Below are 19,258 nucleotides of genomic sequence, written 5' to 3'. Positions count from 1 at the left end.
ACGGATGGCGCTGGGTCTCTCTTTCAGCGAGAGGTGATAAAAAGTCAAATTATGAGTGCCGGGGAGGGACAAGAGAGTGTGGGGGAGCAGAGACAGAGGGAGAGAATTGGACAAGATCCGTCAAATGATAAGGGCAATCGGTTAATCTGGGGAGGTTTCGGACGACGGAAAGTGTCATTTCCTCCCAGTGCAAGGGGTCGGTGAGGGGTCAAGAGTATGACCTCTGACCTGCTGCTAGTGGAGAGTGAGACACCAGTCAGTCACTTATTGATTCATGCTCTTCAGTTTACCCATGTTAGCTTCTATTGGACATGATTGGTTTCCAATTGCAGCGATTTGCAGTGACTTAACGCGAGTAAATATCTGTGTAGGAAGCAATGGTGACGTTTTTTTTTACTAAAAAGAGAATAAATTAAACTTGCAATAGCACAGAATTTCACACACTTAATGGCATTTCTGAAATAATTAGTTTAGTTTATAGTGATTTTGCTTATATAAAAAAAATAAATAGATAAATGAACAATCACTGAATCCTACAAAATAAAAGCTGTCCAAGTGGAAGCATTTGGATGTATACATTATATAAGTTGCCATGATGTCCAAAACTAATCCATAATTATGAACTCCCGAAAATAACTGTAACACAATTTGTGTGTTCACAAAACCTCCACGGGCCAGAAGCATAATCTGAAATAGACTTCACAATTAGTGGAGTAATGTAATGTCACTTCTAATCTTTTTTATAGTGGTATTGGATGCAAAAAAGAATTTGAAACAACCACTGAATCCTACAAAATAACAGCTGTCTAAGTGGAAACACTGGCACCTACACATCATTTGTGCTGATATGATGTCCATAATAAAATTATGAACTCCCACAAACATTTGTGTAATAAACTGAAACAGAATGAGCAAAAAAAAAACTCAGACACAAGACACAGAAACCCTCCTAAAAAAAAAAAAAAGTCCCATTTTCTGGTAGCATCCCACTGTATCACCACACAATCTCTCCCTCTCTGCTTTCTGTCTCAGCGGCATCAAACAGACCCCCTCCCAGGTCGACCCCGACCCCCTCTTCCTCGCTCTGAAACTGACCCGCTCCGAGGTGTGAACTTCTGTCCCCCCAGCTGATAGAGCCTCCTGATCATTTTTATAGTCCCCATCCTTCGCTCTTTATGACTCTGCAGTTTGATTATAGCAAAGGGGGTGGGGAAGAGGGGGGGGGGACTTGGAGATGTAAGAGCCCTGCAGAGGCACAACACACACCCATCAAAGGAGCTATGAGAGGAATGTGGGCATTTGCTGTTTGTTTTATCATCCCGTACCAGCACTTATCTACTTAATCATAAAGGATTGGCCTGGGAATGAGGCAGGATGGACGCTGCGCTGGCCAAACAAACTGTTCCCAACGCTGTAATTGCGAGCGGAGGGGCGCGCCTGAGTCATTGTGCTTATAGCTGCTTACATGGGAGGTTTATCTCACGAGAGAAAAGCAGAATTTAAGAGACCACAGCTTACTTTAAAGTTAAATCATGGAAGAGGATGAAGTGTTGCTATTAGAGTAAAGATGCGCCTGAGTGACCCACAAACATAAGTTTGTCTTTTTTTAAAGAAGGTTGGAAGAGACAAGTCGCAATATGATTTCTTGCAAAATATTATAGATGTACTGTTAATATCTTAGGGTATGTTGTCAGTATACTGATAACAATTACTATGATTTTGAATTAAACTTTGATTGCAGCTATAATTCTTGGATTTCCTGATTAATCTACTACTTGTCTGGTCCAGGAAATATAAAAAAACCCCCACACAATTACTCAGAGATTAAGTCCTCATATTGTCTGCATGGTTGAACCAACACTTCAAAATGCTAAAATAATAATAATAATAATAATAATAATAATAATAATAATAATAATAATAATAATAATAATAATAATAATAATAATAATAATAATATACAGTGAAATAATTGCAAATACTCCTATTAAAGAAGCAAAAAAACAGCAGTTCCAAAAATGTGTGTAATAAAGGGGGAAATGTTTTTTGCCGTGCTTTTACAGTTGTAAATTTAAGGGATGGTACATATTTATGTTGTTTAAAAGTGCAAAGACTTTCTTGATTCTAGTTTTTTTTTGGATCACTTCTTACATCTAGGGTATCTTTTCCTCTTCAGTCACATTGATATTTGTGTGTTGTACGTGACATCTTTGCAATATATCATATCACAGAATCACTTGTGCACCATTTGTAATTGTGCTCTCCTTACCTTCTTAAAAAACTAAAAATAATGTTTAATTTTGGTCCACAAATGGTCTCAGAATAAGCAGTTGTTTATGGAATTTTAATATGTGGAGACAAATCAGTAACATAAAGCAGGTAATTAGTGATATTTAGTATTCTAATGCACTTCCATAAAGATGGGGGACTCACAGGACGCAGATTAAATGGATCAGCAGAGGTTGTTATGCTAAATTTGACTCATTTGTGTGAGTTAATATTTTAATTTTGAAGCACTCTGAATGGCAAAAACGTGAGTCTTTTAAAATCAAAATCCCTAATTTGTGTAACAGACCTTTCTTTAAAATTCTTTAATCTGTGAGCAGCAGCCACTGACATAACATCACCGGAGTTATTCTTTCAAACAAAGCTTCCTTTCGAGCAACAGAAGAAATCATTCAACTGATTCAAAAAGCATTCATGACACCAAACAGATCAGTTTCCCCTTTTAAAAAAAAAAAAAACACACAAAAAAAAAAACAACACCTGCAAAGTGGCTCCACAGTACGGGCTTCTGTGTGTTTTGATTTGTTACAAAATTAGAACGTAAAGACAAATCAATTTTTTTCTCCTCTAACTGAGCATTTTCTTTTCAGTCAGATCATCTGAATCTAAACACTGATGTGTCCCACACAGCTGCTGCAGCACACACATGACTGAGTTACAGCGTGTGAGATCCACGGCACTCGAAGTCACAGGATCTCTCTTTCACTGGCCTTGCGAGTCAATCAGCCTCTCTGCCCTTCGTTTCCCCTGTGTGGGAGGCCGCTGTGCTGGCTTGAGTAGCTGGGAAAGTCCCGTGATTTATGGCCTCTGGCAGGCCTGACTGCCTCTCACCTCTCTGATGATAGAGCCAGAGGTAACGAGGAGCGGTCGCTCCAATCCGCTCTTCTATTTGGTAATTCCCATTTTATTCATTTGGGATTTAAAGCCACTTCACGGCCTGTGCCATCATACTCACATGCTATTGCTAGATAAAATGGGAAAGATTTATCAGAGCACTTTTATGTGTAATTGGGTATATGTTTTTACAGGTTGAGTGATTATCACTTGCATAAGATGTTAATGATTAAGCAATCCAGAGGGAGGGAGGAGGCCTTTTATCGTCTCTCTCACATGGTACACTTTCATTTCTTTATTCATTATTCTATTTTTATCCTTTGATGTACTCTCTCTAGAGCTTGTAAAAGTGTCGGATGCACGTGTGCCACAATCTGCTGGCTTAAAAATGTATGTTTTCTATTTTAGATTATCCAACAAGATCTGTTCTGGCTTAATATTTACCTTTTGACTCTTTGGCCTGACCAAGTGTCCAACTGTGCTGTATCAACAAAATTCAAATATACAGCATAAAATACGCACACACAGCATGAGAGCCACGAAGGCGGCTGAATCATTATGAGGCCCGTTTTGAGGGTTTCTGCACTTGTTTCCATCGCCGGACCAAGCAGCTCTGACATATTAAAATCAGCCAACCTTACATGCGTAGATGGACACACAAGTGCACACACAAAACCAGTAGCAGCACCAGCAGCAGGGCAGTAACTCAAGGCCAAAGGAGGAGGTTTATTTTTATCATGGGCAAAGGTGCCAAATCATGTTGGTATGAAGGGGGCTATATAAATGCAAATTGTATTGGAGAGCTATTAGTCCTGGAAAAGGTTTGTATGTAAATGCCCTATAGGACCACAGTGGAGCACTCATCCAGTTCAGATTAGTGGGGTCTGTGGCAAATGTGCTGCAAAAGACAAAAAAAGAAAAAATAGACAGAAAATGCAATTGCCTTGTGGTAAATCATGGTGAACAAGGTGAGAAGTTGAGTAATTGAATGGCCAAGGTGTTTCTGTGTGGTTTATTGCGTATGCAAGAGAGATGTGTCGAAGTCTGTTTCCTGCGTGCATATGCAGGTGTTCATGTTTTATGGTCATTTTGTTCATGATATAGAGTTTTCTCTGCACACACGGCGTGGAGGTGGCCAGCTGTGTGACAAATCAAAGTGTGAATGAGCAAAGCGGTACTGACTGAAGTCTGCTGGATGTTGAAAACACATTTTGAGTAGCATACAAAACTGTGTGAACAAAACAGCGTGAAGGAAAAAATGCTGATTACGAAATGAACAAATCAAACATGGCACTGGATGCCACATCACTGATGGGAAGCAGAGGATATGATAATTGGGCATTAGGCTGTGATGGACAACACAAGTGCAAGGCCGCCCTCTAGCTTTGACTGGAGAGACTCACAGGCCTACAAACATCTACCAGTCATAAATACACCACGCTAAATACTGAATATTTATTCAGGAAATTAATATCTCCATACCTTTGGATTATAATAGTCACATTACAAAAAAAATAGTGCTCCAAAATATCTGTCTAAATAAAATAGCCTATATACAGTATATACATTTCAAGATATGTGACACAGGATTGAGAAGTTAGCTTGTATAGGACAACTGTATTGAATACTTATGAAATTATTTTTGTACTGCCAAGCAAAGACAAAATGACAAAAGGGATAGTGATATAAAAACACATTCTGTCTCCTTGATCTGATAGTAAAATGACTGGAAGTATAAAGTGCAACTGCATTTTTTTCATGTATTCCTGAATTATTTCTTCCGAAATCGTATATTTCTGCAAACCCAGGTCATGCCATCCTGGAAAAAAAAAACAAAAAATGAAAAAAAATGGTGATTATGCTGAAAAAAGTATGTAGTATTTTTTGAATAATTTATTGATATATTTATCAGAGGAGAAAATCAACATGATCACAACTTACATACACTAAGTGTCTGTTCCCTTGATTACTTTAAGCCAACAAATTTAAGCATGAATCAATGATATACAGCATGTTCAGTCATGCTAGGAAACTGTTTTGGTTTATCTAGTAGAGACACAGCTGCCTTTAGTCTTTAGAAAGGTGACAAAATGCTTAACTCTGGACCTCTAATCCGGACAATCTCATAAATGCTATGTATAGTTCGAGCAGGGAGAAGTACTGTTCTTTGATTCAACTGATTATAATTTTGTTGGTTTGACAAGGACTCAGAGTCACTTTAATACAGCAAGAATGCTGCTGGCTTGTTAATTAACTCTAAGTAAATATTTGCCAAGAAGTTGCCTGCAAGTTAATTTTAACGTGGTTTGCATATGAATAAAACAGATTTTGTAATTTCCAGGTGACATTACAATGTAAATTTGGGTACCGGTAGTTAATATTGTGTGAGTTCTAAAGCTGATTGCAAGAGCAGTTGTCACTCTGCAGCCTGCTCTGTCTCAACCTTTGCGGTGCGTACATGTTGTGTTTGCAGGTCGTGTGCGTTGCATTTACCTGCACTCCCTCAGCGGTGACTCCTGAGCAGGCCTGCACCTGCCACATGCGATCCCGGATGGTGTGCAAATTGAGACTTTCGGCCAGCTCAGATGCAGGAGTGGCTGTCATCAGGTCCTGCTTGTTGGCAAAGATCAGCAGTGGCACGGCAGCAAGCTTCTCCTCCTCCAGCAACTCAGCTAGCTCCTGCAGAAACAGAGATACGCTGATTAATTGCAGTTACTTTGGCCCTGACTGCAATCAACAGCATCAAGAAACACACATAAAATTAGCATGCTATGACTGTAATCGCATGAAATTATACATGGATTCCCCCAGTTTCTGCAGAGTCAGCATAGTTTCTCAACCTCAAAATGTTCTCCAGTGACCACAGATCTCACGAGAACATTTTCCAATTGCACATGTTTAAAGAAAACATAAATTTTATCTCACCAGACTTGTCTCTTCAAACCTTTTCCGGTCTGAGCTGTCGATCACGTAGATCTGCCAACAATACAATCATAAAAATTAACAGAATTATCACAGCATGATCTGTGATATTGGAGTTTATTCAATTATGGTAACAAACAGTTTATCAAACAGAACTTACCAGCACATCTGTGTTCTCAAAGTAATTCCTCCAGTATGGACGGATCTTCCGCTGCCCGCCAATGTCCCAAACATTCAACTTAAAGCCAGAAGATTGGACGCTCTTTATATTAAAGCCCTGTTGACAGAAAATATAGATGAATGGTGTGTGATTTTATATGCAGAGCAGGCAAAGAAGTAAAAGTTGGAAATCTCTTACTAGAAAATAAAGAAATGCTTAGAGACTAGATTTCTGCAGTGTGTGATTACACTAATGTGTTTGTGTTTTTGTGTATAATATTCATACTTGTGTGGGAGTGATGTGGCTGATATCTTCGGCTGCCAGCTGTTTTAGAAGAGTGGTCTTGCCAGCATTGTCCAAGCCTAACAGCAGCAAGCGCACCTCCTGTTCTGGAGTCTGCTTAAGTCTCCGTAGAATGGACAACAAGCCCTGCAGGTGGATCAGAGAACCAATTAGAGGTGATTAGCCTCAAAAGGATAGCAGGTTAAAAGATGGCACAACACTGGGACGCACTTGCGAGCATGTCATGGTTGAAGTAAAGCTTGGGTAAGCTTCTGGCCTTGTGCAACCTGCCCTAGTCACCACAGACCAACCTGGTAGCATGATCCCTATAAACATTTCTAACCCACAGCTAGAATCATCTAGAGCAGGAGGATTTCGCTCCTGGTACCTGCGGTGATCTATAAATATATCAGCCTAAAAGCTCTCTGTGGTTAACCAAGATTAGACATATGAACAGAGAGTACGTGACTTGTGTCCAGCTCAAGCTATTTGCCTTGCAGTGTGTTTTGTTAAGGTGAAGATGGTCACTGCACTCTGTAACCTGTAACATCTATCCAATTTAAAATCTACTGTCAGCAGACACGCCAGTTTATATAGGCGGCATCTTTAAAAAAACAGCCTAAAAGTCACTCTTTTTCCCTGTTGTCTTGTTTTACAGCTTCAGCATTTGTGATTTGTACACTTTATCCTTTCGTATTCTGCATCTCTATCGTCTTTTTGTTTTATTTTCTTCCGCCTGTAACGTTAAATAAACCACAAGTGAATATTATAGCTGGAAAACCAGATGATTAAATTGAATCTGACACTGAAAGTTAACCAGGCATTTACGAGAAGAAATAAAACTGCCATAATCATGCAACACTGTTGTCTCTCTATAACTGTTCAAGTGCAATAACAAAAAACTTAGCACTGTTACTCTAAACTATACTGTACATCTAAATACAATTGTCCACACCGTATGTGTCCCACAATTGGATTTATTATCCATTATAACATATCTGCATACGTAAAAGGTGTCTTTAATACATCTCTATTTTTTCCTTACCGCGCTTTTGTACTTCTTGTCTTGTTTCTTACTAAACTTCACATATATCTAGCTGATGTTATCTTATTTCAGTGAAAATTACAAACTGTATATGTACAATTATTTACAGTCTAGTGTGACAACCAATATTACCACCATCAACCTCAGTACCTAAGGACAACCTGTTTTGACAGTGACAACTCTCTTAAAACTAAATCAGCTTCCTACAGAACACTATCTATCTATCTATCTATCTATCTATCTATCTATCTATCTATCTATCTATCTATCTATCTATCTATCTATCTATCTATCTATCTATCTATCTATCTATCTATGTATGTATCTATCAATCTATCTATCTATCTATCTATCTATCTATCTATCTATCTATCTATCTATCTATCTATCTATCTATCTATCTATCTATCTATCTATCTATCTATCTATCTATCTATCTATCTATCTATCAATCTATCTATCAATCTATCTATCAGCGCAAATAGAAATCCCCAAACATGCTGTAGATGTGAATCGTGATAACTCACCATGTTTTCCTCAGGTGGTTTTGTGGTGCTTGCTCAGGCTGAGTGGCTTAGCATCTTTCTGACCATGCTTCCTGGGAGAACAGCTGCCAGGGTCAGTTACCTGGGATACCGTGACGTCAGCGTAAATAACGACGTCTCTTACGCGAAAATATATTTTAAAAATGGTTAATATAAATTATATCTATACACATTATTTTAATTTTATTTTTACCGAGACAATGCGCAATTTAAGCAGCTAATTTGTATGTGTTGTCCCTGGGCAGGCACAGAAGAGGTGGGCAACTACAAAGCTATGAAATGATTAGATGCATTAAAATACATTTCAAAGCTGTCACATTTCCCAGCTCCAGGTTTCGTAGATACCGAACATTACACTGACCTACTTTTTGTGTTAAAGTACTACGCCTCTGCTTATTTTTATTGCTTTAGTGAAATAATGTTTAACGTCGGTGATTTGATGTAGCAAGAACCTTGAGGCAGTTGGCATTGTGAAGGAGCTGATTAAACTTGACGGCCTTTCAATCAATAACAGGTTGCTAAATTTAGAGTTAACAAGAACTGATGAAATCCTTTAAACCACGAGCAGATTTCGAGTTTTAGGCAACAAAATTATTAACTTTATTATGTGTAGTAGTGCTCATCGTTCAACTTGACCGTGCATTGTGTGAAATCCCCCACACACGCACACACAGCGCCCCCTACAGCCGCTTAACTGACACACATCGGGGTTCAGTCCAGGAACAACAAAAACACGTCTGAGTGCGACAAGACGAACCGCTACTAGACGCATCTATCCGCTGTCACCTCAACAAGCCGTCGAGTCCACCGACTGCTATATGGTTCCCGTCGTGTTCACGGCCGAAAACCCAGAAAGATGCCGCAGAAAGCACTGGGATCCATTGTAGGTCTTCTTTGTACCGGGACCTGTCTGGTGCAGGTAAGCCGCCACTAGAGCTTCCGGACCCGGCGGAAGCTCGCAGCCGAGGCCGCGGCTTCTGGGCAGGGTGAAGGCCCGCTGTCGATCCTTTTTGTCTCCTCCACAAAGGAAACTGGGCACGGTTCGCTACTGTATACTGGGGATGACGTCAGTTAGTAAAAGTTTTTATTTATATTTCGACAGATAATTTGCCGTCAGTGTTATGTCCTAACTGTAAAAGCCTCACAGATGTGTTTCATGACGTTAATTTTACGTTTTCAACCAACGATGTTAAGATTAACGTTAGCCGCTGCTAGCTGGTACCCGGCAAATTGACGTATTTATTCAGAGCTGTTGATGTTAGCTGGACAGGCAGAGCAGTCAGCCTCTGTTTGTCCGTTTAGCTCTCCATAATGAAACGATGTTTTCAAATTTGTTAAATCACACGAATAACCACATGAACTCTCTCAGTAGCAGACAAGCCGCTGAACAGTTTATTGTCACGCATTTGCAACATGTTGACATCATTTTCACAGTGGAACAGAATTAGTTTGGTTTCAAAAGCATGATATTTTAAATGACTCGTAGCCAGATGTCGCATGAATTTAAGATAATGGTATAGACTTGCTGTAAGTACTGCATGGTATAGCCAAGCCTTTTTCGCTTGGTGATAAATATTTTTGTCAGGTAGGTGTCTATGTAGATTTACTACCTGCTTTAATTGTGCTTCACCTTTGCCAACTTTAAGCTGCAGCTGCAGGCCTTATCCAGGCATCTTAGAGAAAATCGGATCGTAAGATCTCATTGTATTTTACCTGTTTAAATAGAGATGACGCATGATACAGAAATGTGCAAACAGAGTGACACTGAGGTGACAATGACACAGGTTAAATAGACCCTAGAAATAGGTCAGTCCATCCCGAGTTTGCTGTGCATCCTCTTGTTTACTTGTGTGATTTAGTATTGACTCAGTCATTCACTTTGTGTGTCTTGTGTGTATTTAAGGGGAAGGAGTTCTGTTTTGGGGTAAACAATGAGCAGTACCGCTGTGAAATGGGGTACTGCTGTGGTGAGACAGAGTGCTGCACTTACTACTACGAGCTCTGGTGTAAGTACAATTGTCAATTTTCATTTTTATGTTTCCCCAACTCTTCATTTAGATCACCACGTCTTTCTAACTTTTCCTCTTGTCATTTTAATTGTATTTTGAGAATGAATTCTTGGCTTTTGTTTGATGTGTGTGGTTTCATCATTAAGTTAGTTTTGCTTTCACAATTGAACTGCTGCATAGTTATCGAATTAAGTGCATCTAAATGTAAAAAAAACTAAAAATGAATTGATTCTGTTTTTGTAAACTGAGTTGTTGGGATGTTCCAATTGTAGTTTAATTCAGAAAATCTGTGTTTTTATAATGTGTTATATTTATCTATGATACCAAGATGGATTTGCTGCTTAACTACAGGCGGAACAACTCCTTCTCTCTTATGATAAAATTTCATTGGGTCTGTGACCTCTCATAGGGTTCTGGTTGGTTTGGACGCTGATCATCATGCTAAGTTGCTGCTGTGCCTACCGACACCGGAGGGTTAAAATGCGTCTGCAGCAGGAGCAACGTCAACGTGAGATCAGCCTCATGGCCTATCAAGGAGCCTCTAGCTCCTTTATTTCACCTCCACCTCTCAATTTAAGTGAGTCATCTTTCTTTCGCCTTCCAGAATGTAACAATATTTAATTTTTGGTGCCAAACATACTCTATATATTTGAGTTTTCTATTACCTTGCGATTACATGTTGTCATCTTACAGCATTATGTGCAGGCGGTGCATTTAGTCAAAACATATGATAGTTCTTTAGTGCTTAATCTGTCATATGACGAGGGCACCCTCACATTCATATCTGTATGATAAATACCGACAAGGAGCCACAGACAGGGTTGTGGTGGTGTAAACATAGAGGCCCAGATAATCTAATATGCAGGAACTTTCTCCAGCACCTCCCATGGGCTCCTGGACCTGCTGAGAGATTTCATCTCTGCTGAGTCCGTCTTTATGTTTCCCCGAATTCAGTGCTGACCTGCAGCATGATAACATGATCTTCGACTACTTTATTATTCCACCTATCTACAAATTGAAGCCAAGTGTCCAACAGGCTTCATGTTGGCACCTTGTATGTACAGTATTAATCATTGGGCATTGCCTGAAGTTCATGCGTATAGGTCAGGGTCATGTCATTGCTCGCTGTGTCACAAAGGTCTAATACAATGTCTGTAGAAATTGATCGTCATCCTGATCTTGTCGGACATAGCTTCAAAAATGGATCCCTTGTATTAAAGTTGCCAGAGCGACACCAGACAGCAGAGATGCCACCCTAATGTCAGTGGTCACGCTGGACTTTATCTGAAACGTGATATCATGTCCACTAATATCACAAGTAGGAGCTGGACAAGGTACATGTTTGTCAGGGTCTGAGGACCACAGTGAACGTGCTTGAATTGATGTCAAGAATGTGAACACAACTCTGACTGTAGACATACTTGGACAGTGAGTCAGACTGAAATCCTGGCAACATCTTCTCTTGTTGCTCCTCTGTCCAGATATCATGTGCAACTAGCAATAGACATTTATGCAGAAACTGCTCAACACATCCCTCTGTGCAATGGTGTGTAGTGCCACCAGTCTAGAACAGCTATCAGACTTTGATTCCCAGTGTGTGGTTAGATTAGGGTTGATATTTAATAAGCAAAGTTTTCAGCAAAAATATAACAATATATAAAAATATAACAGAAAGTTCATATTGTTTTGTTTGTCTGTCATTTTGATTTTATGTCTTGGGTTTACTGAAGCTTCAGGTACTAATATTTTGAAGCTTGACAGTTGAGTGTGTGATAGCATTGTAGTTGTATTTTTGCAGTCATTTTTAAATTATGCTAAACTTGTTTTGTGATTAGCATGAGTTATGAGCTTGGCTGTAGTGCTGAAACTAATTGTTCTTATCATTATTGGCTAAAATTGTCTTTATTTTCTCCATTCATTTATAATTTGGGCCTAACAACAAAAGCTACTAGCAACATATACCTACCACATTACGCAAAACCAAAACATATTCAAAAATAAGTAGTAAATGTTTTTAACATCTGAAAAGCTGGAGCTGGTGACTTTTTGGTATTTTGGCTTCAGATAAAGATGTTAAATGTTAATCAACTAATCAATTTAATATTGATGATAGTTGAAAAACTAAAGCTTTTGTATTTGTTGACTTTCAGGATTCTGGAATGACTGCAAGCTTCCTGACTATGAAGAGGTAGTAGGCCACCCCCCAACACCACCTCCCCCTTACTCTGAAAACCCTCCTGAGTCTACTCCAGCACTCCCTCCTCAAGTGAGCCAGCCAGACACTGCACCTGTACCACAACCTCTGTCCGAGGCAAATCTGAGGGCGGATAGTCAAGCCTCGGGCTCATCATCTGACCAGGACGCAGCGTCGCACTCAATCCAAGTACAATGTGTGGCGGAGGCAGAGGATGAGGAGGACGAGGAGCTTGTCACTCGGCGTCGGCATGTCACCGGCGACTCAGGGATCGAAGTGTGCGTTTGCCAGCTGGACGTAGACGAAGGTTCAGGGCTTGAGGAGGAAAGCGATGAGGAGCACCGGATGTGCAACGTCACCGGGAGGGACTGCTGCTCAGGGCACCAGCAGCAGCCCTTCAGACAGAAGGAGCACAACTCTGAGCTGCCCAACCAGACCGCCAGCACCAGCACTGGAGACCACATGGTGTGACCGACAGCGTAACTAACCAGCCAACTAGTGGGGCTTCATGCTTCACGCAGGGTAACAGTCATTGCCATCATTATCACCACAGGAACTGTCTGTGTTTTAGTTCTCTTAGCTAACACATAGACATGACGTTAGGATGATGATGATGACTGATCTTTAATGGCTCCTGTTTAGGGAAGGTAAATGATAAAATACGGATAAACTCCTCCTTTTTTTTTTTTTTTTTTTTTTTTTTTTTGTTTTGTTTTGTTTTTCTTAGTGGGGAACCAGCAAACACATGTTCCTTTTGGTTTGTCATCATTGGGTAATGAGAAGACAGCAATTGATTGTGACTGAAAGCAGAATTGACCGTTTCCCTTGACCTCTCCTTCAGCACTGCTGTCATGTTTCCGTTTCTGTCCCGCAAATCTCCTTGGTGCGATCATTTCCAGCCGTCCTTCCATCTGACATTTTACCTCTGGTGGGATGGTCATTCAGGAGCATACCAGCACGGTCAACAACATTTCTCCCCTGTCCCCTCTATGACTAAGCAGAGGAGTCAAAAACAAACCTCTTCACAACCCAGGATGATACTGGATGAATGGACAAGAGATTACAGTTAGTTTACCCCAAAGCTGGGTGTGTGTAAGACTGTGCGTCTGCTGTGAAATGTAGGCCACAGCTGCATAGTGATGTCAGCTCTGAGGTCACTACAGCCAGCGTCTCGTGTCGTCTGGTGTGGAGTCTGTGGGCCTCGAGAGGGGGAGACTATACACTCACACATAATGGAGGAGCGAGGCAAGAAGGAGAGGAGTTTGTTTTCTTTGGTCTGTGGGTTTTAAATGTCATACAACCCCCTTCCAGAGCTCTTTCTTCTACTTGATATCCATATTGTGGTCTCCTGAGCTGTGTGGCCACCAATTAGCATGACGTAAGGGGTGTTCACCATTTCAGTGATTAATTGATTGTGTGCATGTGATCTCTCCACTTCAGTTTCTGACTGCATTGAATTTATAGTAATAACCAAGTGGGCTATGCCACCGGTTTTTGTAATCAATATAAAGCCTTGTGGTGGCTCTATATTAGTGTGTTTTATTTACTGCATTATGTCCGAGTGAATTTATCGCTCAGTATATAGTTTGGATGTTCATATTGAAGGATGTACTTGCTTTTTTTCATTTCATAACCAGCTGTGCTTCGGTAAATGCCACAGGTGTCACCATTAATTGCAACAAAGCCCCTGACGGGCTGCTAGAGTGTGTACTAGTGACTGGGTGTTTTTGTGCAGTAGAGAAGGGTTGAACTGTGTGTGTACATTTCTTAAGTGCTGTAGCATCTGGTTGAAATCACTGAGGTGGATTAACAATTAAAAGCACTGGTATTTTGCATGAGGCATGATCTTATGTGTTTGTATTTGAGTTCATTAGCATTTTCTAGCGGTTGTGCTACTTGCTTCGCTAATCAGTCACAATAATGGCGGGCTACAGTGGCATCAGAACTCCGTGCCCAGATGTTGGGGTAAAGAAATTGACCGAGGTATAACTTTGGATGTCTGAATCTAGTTTCATTGTGTTGTTACGATGGTGTGAGCCATGCTATGCTGTGCTGGTCTTTAGTTAGATGGTGCTGTCTTGGCTCTTTGTGGCCCCTGTAGCTCTTGGCAGTGCGAGGGATTTGCAGTGGTATTTTCCATTGGCAGCAGAGGGTCAGTGCATTAGCAAGCTGAGATGGATGCAGGCTCTACTCTGCAGTCTATTCAGCGCTGGCACAGCTGCAGAATCTATTGCGATTAACCGCTTGCTCTTCAGCATGCATGTTGCTTGCCCAACACATTGCACAATTTGTGTTCAAAACATAGCAGTCAAACTGGTTGTTGCCAGTTAGGAAAACCATAACAAGGTAAAATTATTTCTTGCAAGATAAACTTCTGTGCAAGACGAGCAGTAACTGATGAGTCAGTAAATATTTAATGAAGAATTTAGTTTGGAACGGCGATCAACAACTTTTTGTCTGCTTCATACCGTGTGTCAAAATGGGCACAGTGTAAAGACACAGGTCTGTCATTCTGCTTCACACGAACACTCGCACCTACAAAGCACTGCTCCTGATTGGACTTTATCACTGTCATGATTTGTACAGTGATGCAATATTCCATTTTCAAGGTCAATTAATCAAGGTAACAATACCCCAAATGCAGTTTAATATAGCTAAGAATCCCATTCTACTTCGAAAAGTGGGGGAGTAACTGTCAAAACGTCAAGTTGGGGGACAGTTTATTCTTGATCTTTATCTTCAGCACCGATTGAACTCTTAACAAGGATACTTTTGGAAAACTCATGACGCAGGGTTCTGCACACCGATATGTATTCTTTTAGGTCCCATGCGGCTCCAGTGTTTCCTTTCCAGCTAGCAGCAACCTGTGCTGGCTTGACTACTTGGCGTTGTGGGAAAACAATACAAGAGGGCAACTGTAGCAAATGTCAGTAGAATGAAAGAAAAATTAGTTCACAGCTGCCTAAGGCTTAAACTGAAAGACTTCATTTTACATTCATTAAACAGGTTTAACCAAACATGCTGCTATTTAGCTTTGCAGCAGTAATGAAAGGTTTGCAGTCCTTTCGTTGCGTAGTTGAGCAGGTGCTTAAACATGAAGCCATACTAACATGACAACGACCTTTTCAGAGGAGCAGTTACACTGTGAGCATGACTGCACACCCATCAGTAGAAGTAATAAAAGACATCTTTTGACAACACACCTCAAGCTGCCTTGCTGCATTTCTACAGAGCAAATTTCTTGATTATTGAGCTGCACAATAAAATATAACCTCTGTATATGGAAACAGATATGATACTGCCTTATTAGAGTAGACATAGTCATGTGATTTTGTTATTATTTTTTGAAAGGTAAAATGGTTGTGTTGTTTCAAGCATGGTTGATGTAGAGGAGTGGTTTTGTATCAATAGAAAAGTGTCTGAGCGCTTTCCGACAAAGTGCACTCGCTTTATGAGAAAAGGATGTGGTTTGTAGACATTTAAAAGCCTCAAGATTGAAACTGTCACATGTCCTGTACAGTTTTGCTTACATTGGTTTACTAACCGAGAGGTAGTTGTGTTGAATTTCAAATACTGTGTGTGTAGTTAGTTGTGGCACTGATGGAATTTGTCAAGACCAGATTGTTGAGTTAATACTCATACTGTTTTTGTTCCATGAATCTGGTTGCAATTTGTTTGTGAAATTAACTAAAAGCACGAGGAGAATGAGTAAAAAAAAATCTTATTTTTGTTTTCTGTGGCTGTGTTTTGATTCTTCTTACTTGCGTTTGGGGGACACAAATGAAGTCCAACGAGAGATTGCTTTGTATCCTTTCTGCTAAGGTGCGTCTTTGCTTATTTGTATACATATGTAGAATATTAATACAACAGGGGAGAAGTGTGAGGAATGAGGGAAGGATTGAGGTTCTTTTGTGCATCAGTGAACTGGAGGTCCATAGTTTTCTCATTGCCAAACAACTGCTATGCCTCCCTGGTTTTCACATGTTTACTGAGAGTAAGGGCTAAATCAGTCATGAATTGTTGACAGACATCCATCCATTTCATCCGGTGATTCATCTGTCGTGTGCTGTCCGTTTTGAAGCCACAGTTGCCGAGATCCACTCTCCGAACATGGTCAGAAATGTGTCATGTTAACATGTTTGGATGTGGATGTCTCTTAATGCTGTGGTAGAGCTCATATTTATCTAATAGCTGATTGTATATGACCATGTATGTGTTGTTTTCTAGGCTTTAACTTTGCCTTCTTGTTTTGTCACCCTCAACAGAGGTGCGTGATGCGACATACCCAGCCCCTTCTTCCCCACGTGTATCGAAAATGATTTTTACTAACTAGCTGTATGTGTGGCTGTGGCAGGAGTTCTTGCTTTGCTCCGTTGGCTCCTTGTGGACCATGACTCCACCCTCCACCAGGCAGTGTCTTGGTAACAGAACCTGTAGCCAACAGTGTAGCTGTTTGTTTTTCTCAGCTGCAGCGCTCTGCATGCGGACGCTCGGTAACAAAAGAACACATCCACCCATGCAGAACTGTTGACGGAATAATCTACCAAAGTCTTTGCCATCTCCATGTTATGCTGATCATCACTGTTTTTACCACTGATTTTTTTTTGTGTGTGTCTGTGTGTCGTCATGACGATGGTCTGTTTGGTTTCACACTCTCAGGGTTATCTTTAACAAGCAGTGCTAGAATTTGAAATCGACACATTTCTGACCCACACATCTCATAAAGCCAAAGCTTCCTTGTCTCCCCGTTGTCGTGTGTTATTTCTGCATCACGCATCTCTGTGAACTTTACTCAACTAGGCTATGCAAAAAACATAAACCTACTGTTTATATGCTGCGACCCCTTTCTCACTTTCTCTGCCATTTTGTTTGTGGGCACCAGTACAAGCAATATAACTCTCACTGTACTGTAATCTACTTTGGTCGGTCTGTGTATATGTATTTGTTTAAAGAAAAAAAACTTGTAAAAAAAAATATACTTTTATTGCTACTACAATGATGTATGTCTGCTTCAGTGTCCTTTGAGGGGCTTGAGTTAAAAAGCCATTCTAGTTTTTATCTATCTATATATATATATATATATATATATATATATATATATATATATATATATATATATATATATATATATATATATATGTATATGTATATGTATATATGTATATGTATATGTATATATATATATATATATATATATATATATATATATATATATATATATATATATATATATATATATGTGTGTGTAGTTTTCCCTTCTTTTTGGCTTTCCCCCCCATCTGTCTGCTCCCTCAACCGCTAACACATCCTACTTCTGACTTTTTGGATAAACCACATTGTTAAAAATATTGAATATATTATTTCTGCCGGGTCGACTCGTATTTGGTATCTTTTCGTCACTTTTCCATCGCTCGTTTTTGTCGCTGTGTTTGGTTTCTCAGTTTAAATGGCTTCTTATTTCACCTTCACAGATTTTCAGAATGAATATTTAACGGTTGCCTTTAATCCTCAGTTAATGCAACACCATCAGTTTTTCATATTATACACATGAAAGACCTCAACATGGAACACAGTCAGTTCGCATTAGACCAGCACACAGCCCTCGACACTTATCCGGAAGAAATACGATCCCCATCATCAGTGTGATTGTTTCTATCAAACCTGTGAATTGCACTTCTTGTTTTTATTTCTCAACCATAGATAATACCAAACAGATGGAGGTGCAATGGTTGAGCTATGTGGATTTTTTTTTTTTTTGCCAAAATGAGAAACATCCTAGTTTGAGAGGGAAGCAGGCATCTAAAAAAGACACAGACGTGACTCTTTCTACATTGTATTCCTAGCAACTTTAAACAAGCCAAAATGAGTAAAGTGGAAACAAAAAGAAAAAAAATTCAAGCATTGTCTGACTGATAAAAAAATGCTTTGGTTTTAGTATGAAGTCTGCTGTGTACTCTTTGGGTCATCATTTGTATTTTATTTTTTTAATAAAACAAACATTGGCGCTCTGCTAACCGACTTGCATTTTCTTCTTGACTTAAATTTATTAATTTTACGTGTAACTAATTGTCTTTTACAGGGAACTTGTTTGTTGTCTTGGACATTTGCATGACGAGCAATGAGGAAACACCAGAAGCAGGATTAGTTCACATCAGAAAAATAAGACCATAAAAAACTGTGATAAAAGAAACAATAAATATTACTACTAATAGCAAGTAATATATAATAATATTTCATAATAGGGCCCTCAGGTTTTCAGGAAGGCCTTTAAGGAAACTTAAACCATTACAAAGGGATGGATTTTTATTTTGACCACTAGAAGAAGATCTGTGAATTCATAGGATAAAATCAAATCTGATTAGTAGGGAGGACAAAGACCATTAAGGGCTTTATAAACCAATAAAAGATCTTAAAAACAATTCTAAAACAGATTCACAGCCAGTGAAGAGACATTAAAATTGGGGTTACATTTTTTTCCTCCTAGTTAACACACATGCAGCTAACTTTGGAAGATATTCTTATATACTCTTATACTCTTTGTACAGGTTTGAGGAAGAAACGGTTGCACTCTGGTGGTGTTCTTCAAATGCTAAAAAGCATTCTTACTTTTAGTTTCTAATGTGAGGCTCAAAAATGAGATCTGAGTCAAAGACGACCCCCAGTTCACATGTTTAATGCCAGTGCTGCGGTGATGACTGAGACTTCAATCTGTTTATGACTAAGCCGTTGAGAATTCTCTGCCATCTGTAATTCGACGCTTAAATACAACTTAAAAGGGCCCTGATTAGCCCCGGGTCATTGGAGGATACAGTGATGTAAAACTGGCGTCACAGCAGTTGAGATAAACATCGTAGCTCTTGATAATATTTCCAAATAACAGCTTGTAAAGGCTAAAAAGTGCAGGGCCTAAAATTGTATCATGAGGACCACCTTAATTGATTTCACTGCATTTAGATTAAACAATCCATGCTCATAAAAAAT

At 39.6% G+C, this 19,258-nt stretch overlaps 2 protein-coding genes across 3 annotated transcripts; one reads left to right on the top strand and one right to left on the bottom strand.

Moving 5' to 3' along the window:
- Window positions 1–1,948: 1,948 nt before the first annotated feature.
- LOC111567308 (ADP-ribosylation factor-like protein 3) lies at window positions 1,949–8,214 on the bottom strand. 2 transcript variants are annotated; one of them, XM_055019373.1, is made up of 6 exons: window positions 8,057–8,214; window positions 6,488–6,631; window positions 6,203–6,319; window positions 6,046–6,096; window positions 5,614–5,799; window positions 1,949–4,018 (listed from the first exon to the last, which is right to left on the bottom strand). In XM_055019373.1, exons 1-6 carry the CDS (start codon window positions 8,057–8,059, stop codon window positions 3,995–3,997), a joined length of 525 nt encoding a protein of 174 aa, XP_054875348.1. In that variant the 5' UTR covers window positions 8,060–8,214; the 3' UTR covers window positions 1,949–3,994. The 2 variants fall into 2 exon arrangements, with proteins under 2 accessions (XP_054875348.1, XP_035803166.1); XM_035947273.2 differs by lacking the exon at window positions 1,949–4,018 and adding an exon at window positions 4,562–4,939.
- A 562-nt stretch (window positions 8,215–8,776) lies between these two features.
- wbp1 (WW domain binding protein 1) lies at window positions 8,777–17,273 on the top strand. The gene is made up of 4 exons (XM_023268330.3): window positions 8,777–8,993; window positions 9,978–10,080; window positions 10,493–10,660; window positions 12,234–17,273. Exons 1-4 carry the CDS (start codon window positions 8,931–8,933, stop codon window positions 12,746–12,748), a joined length of 849 nt encoding a protein of 282 aa, XP_023124098.2. The 5' UTR covers window positions 8,777–8,930; the 3' UTR covers window positions 12,749–17,273.
- The last annotated feature ends 1,985 nt before the right edge of the window (window positions 17,274–19,258 follow it).

Source organism: Amphiprion ocellaris, chromosome 17, assembly GCF_022539595.1.
Source record: "Amphiprion ocellaris isolate individual 3 ecotype Okinawa chromosome 17, ASM2253959v1, whole genome shotgun sequence".
Lineage (NCBI taxonomy): Eukaryota > Metazoa > Chordata > Actinopteri > Pomacentridae > Amphiprion > Amphiprion ocellaris.
Note: the sequence above shows the minus strand (reverse complement) of the source record. Positions and strands in the feature narration are given on the sequence as shown.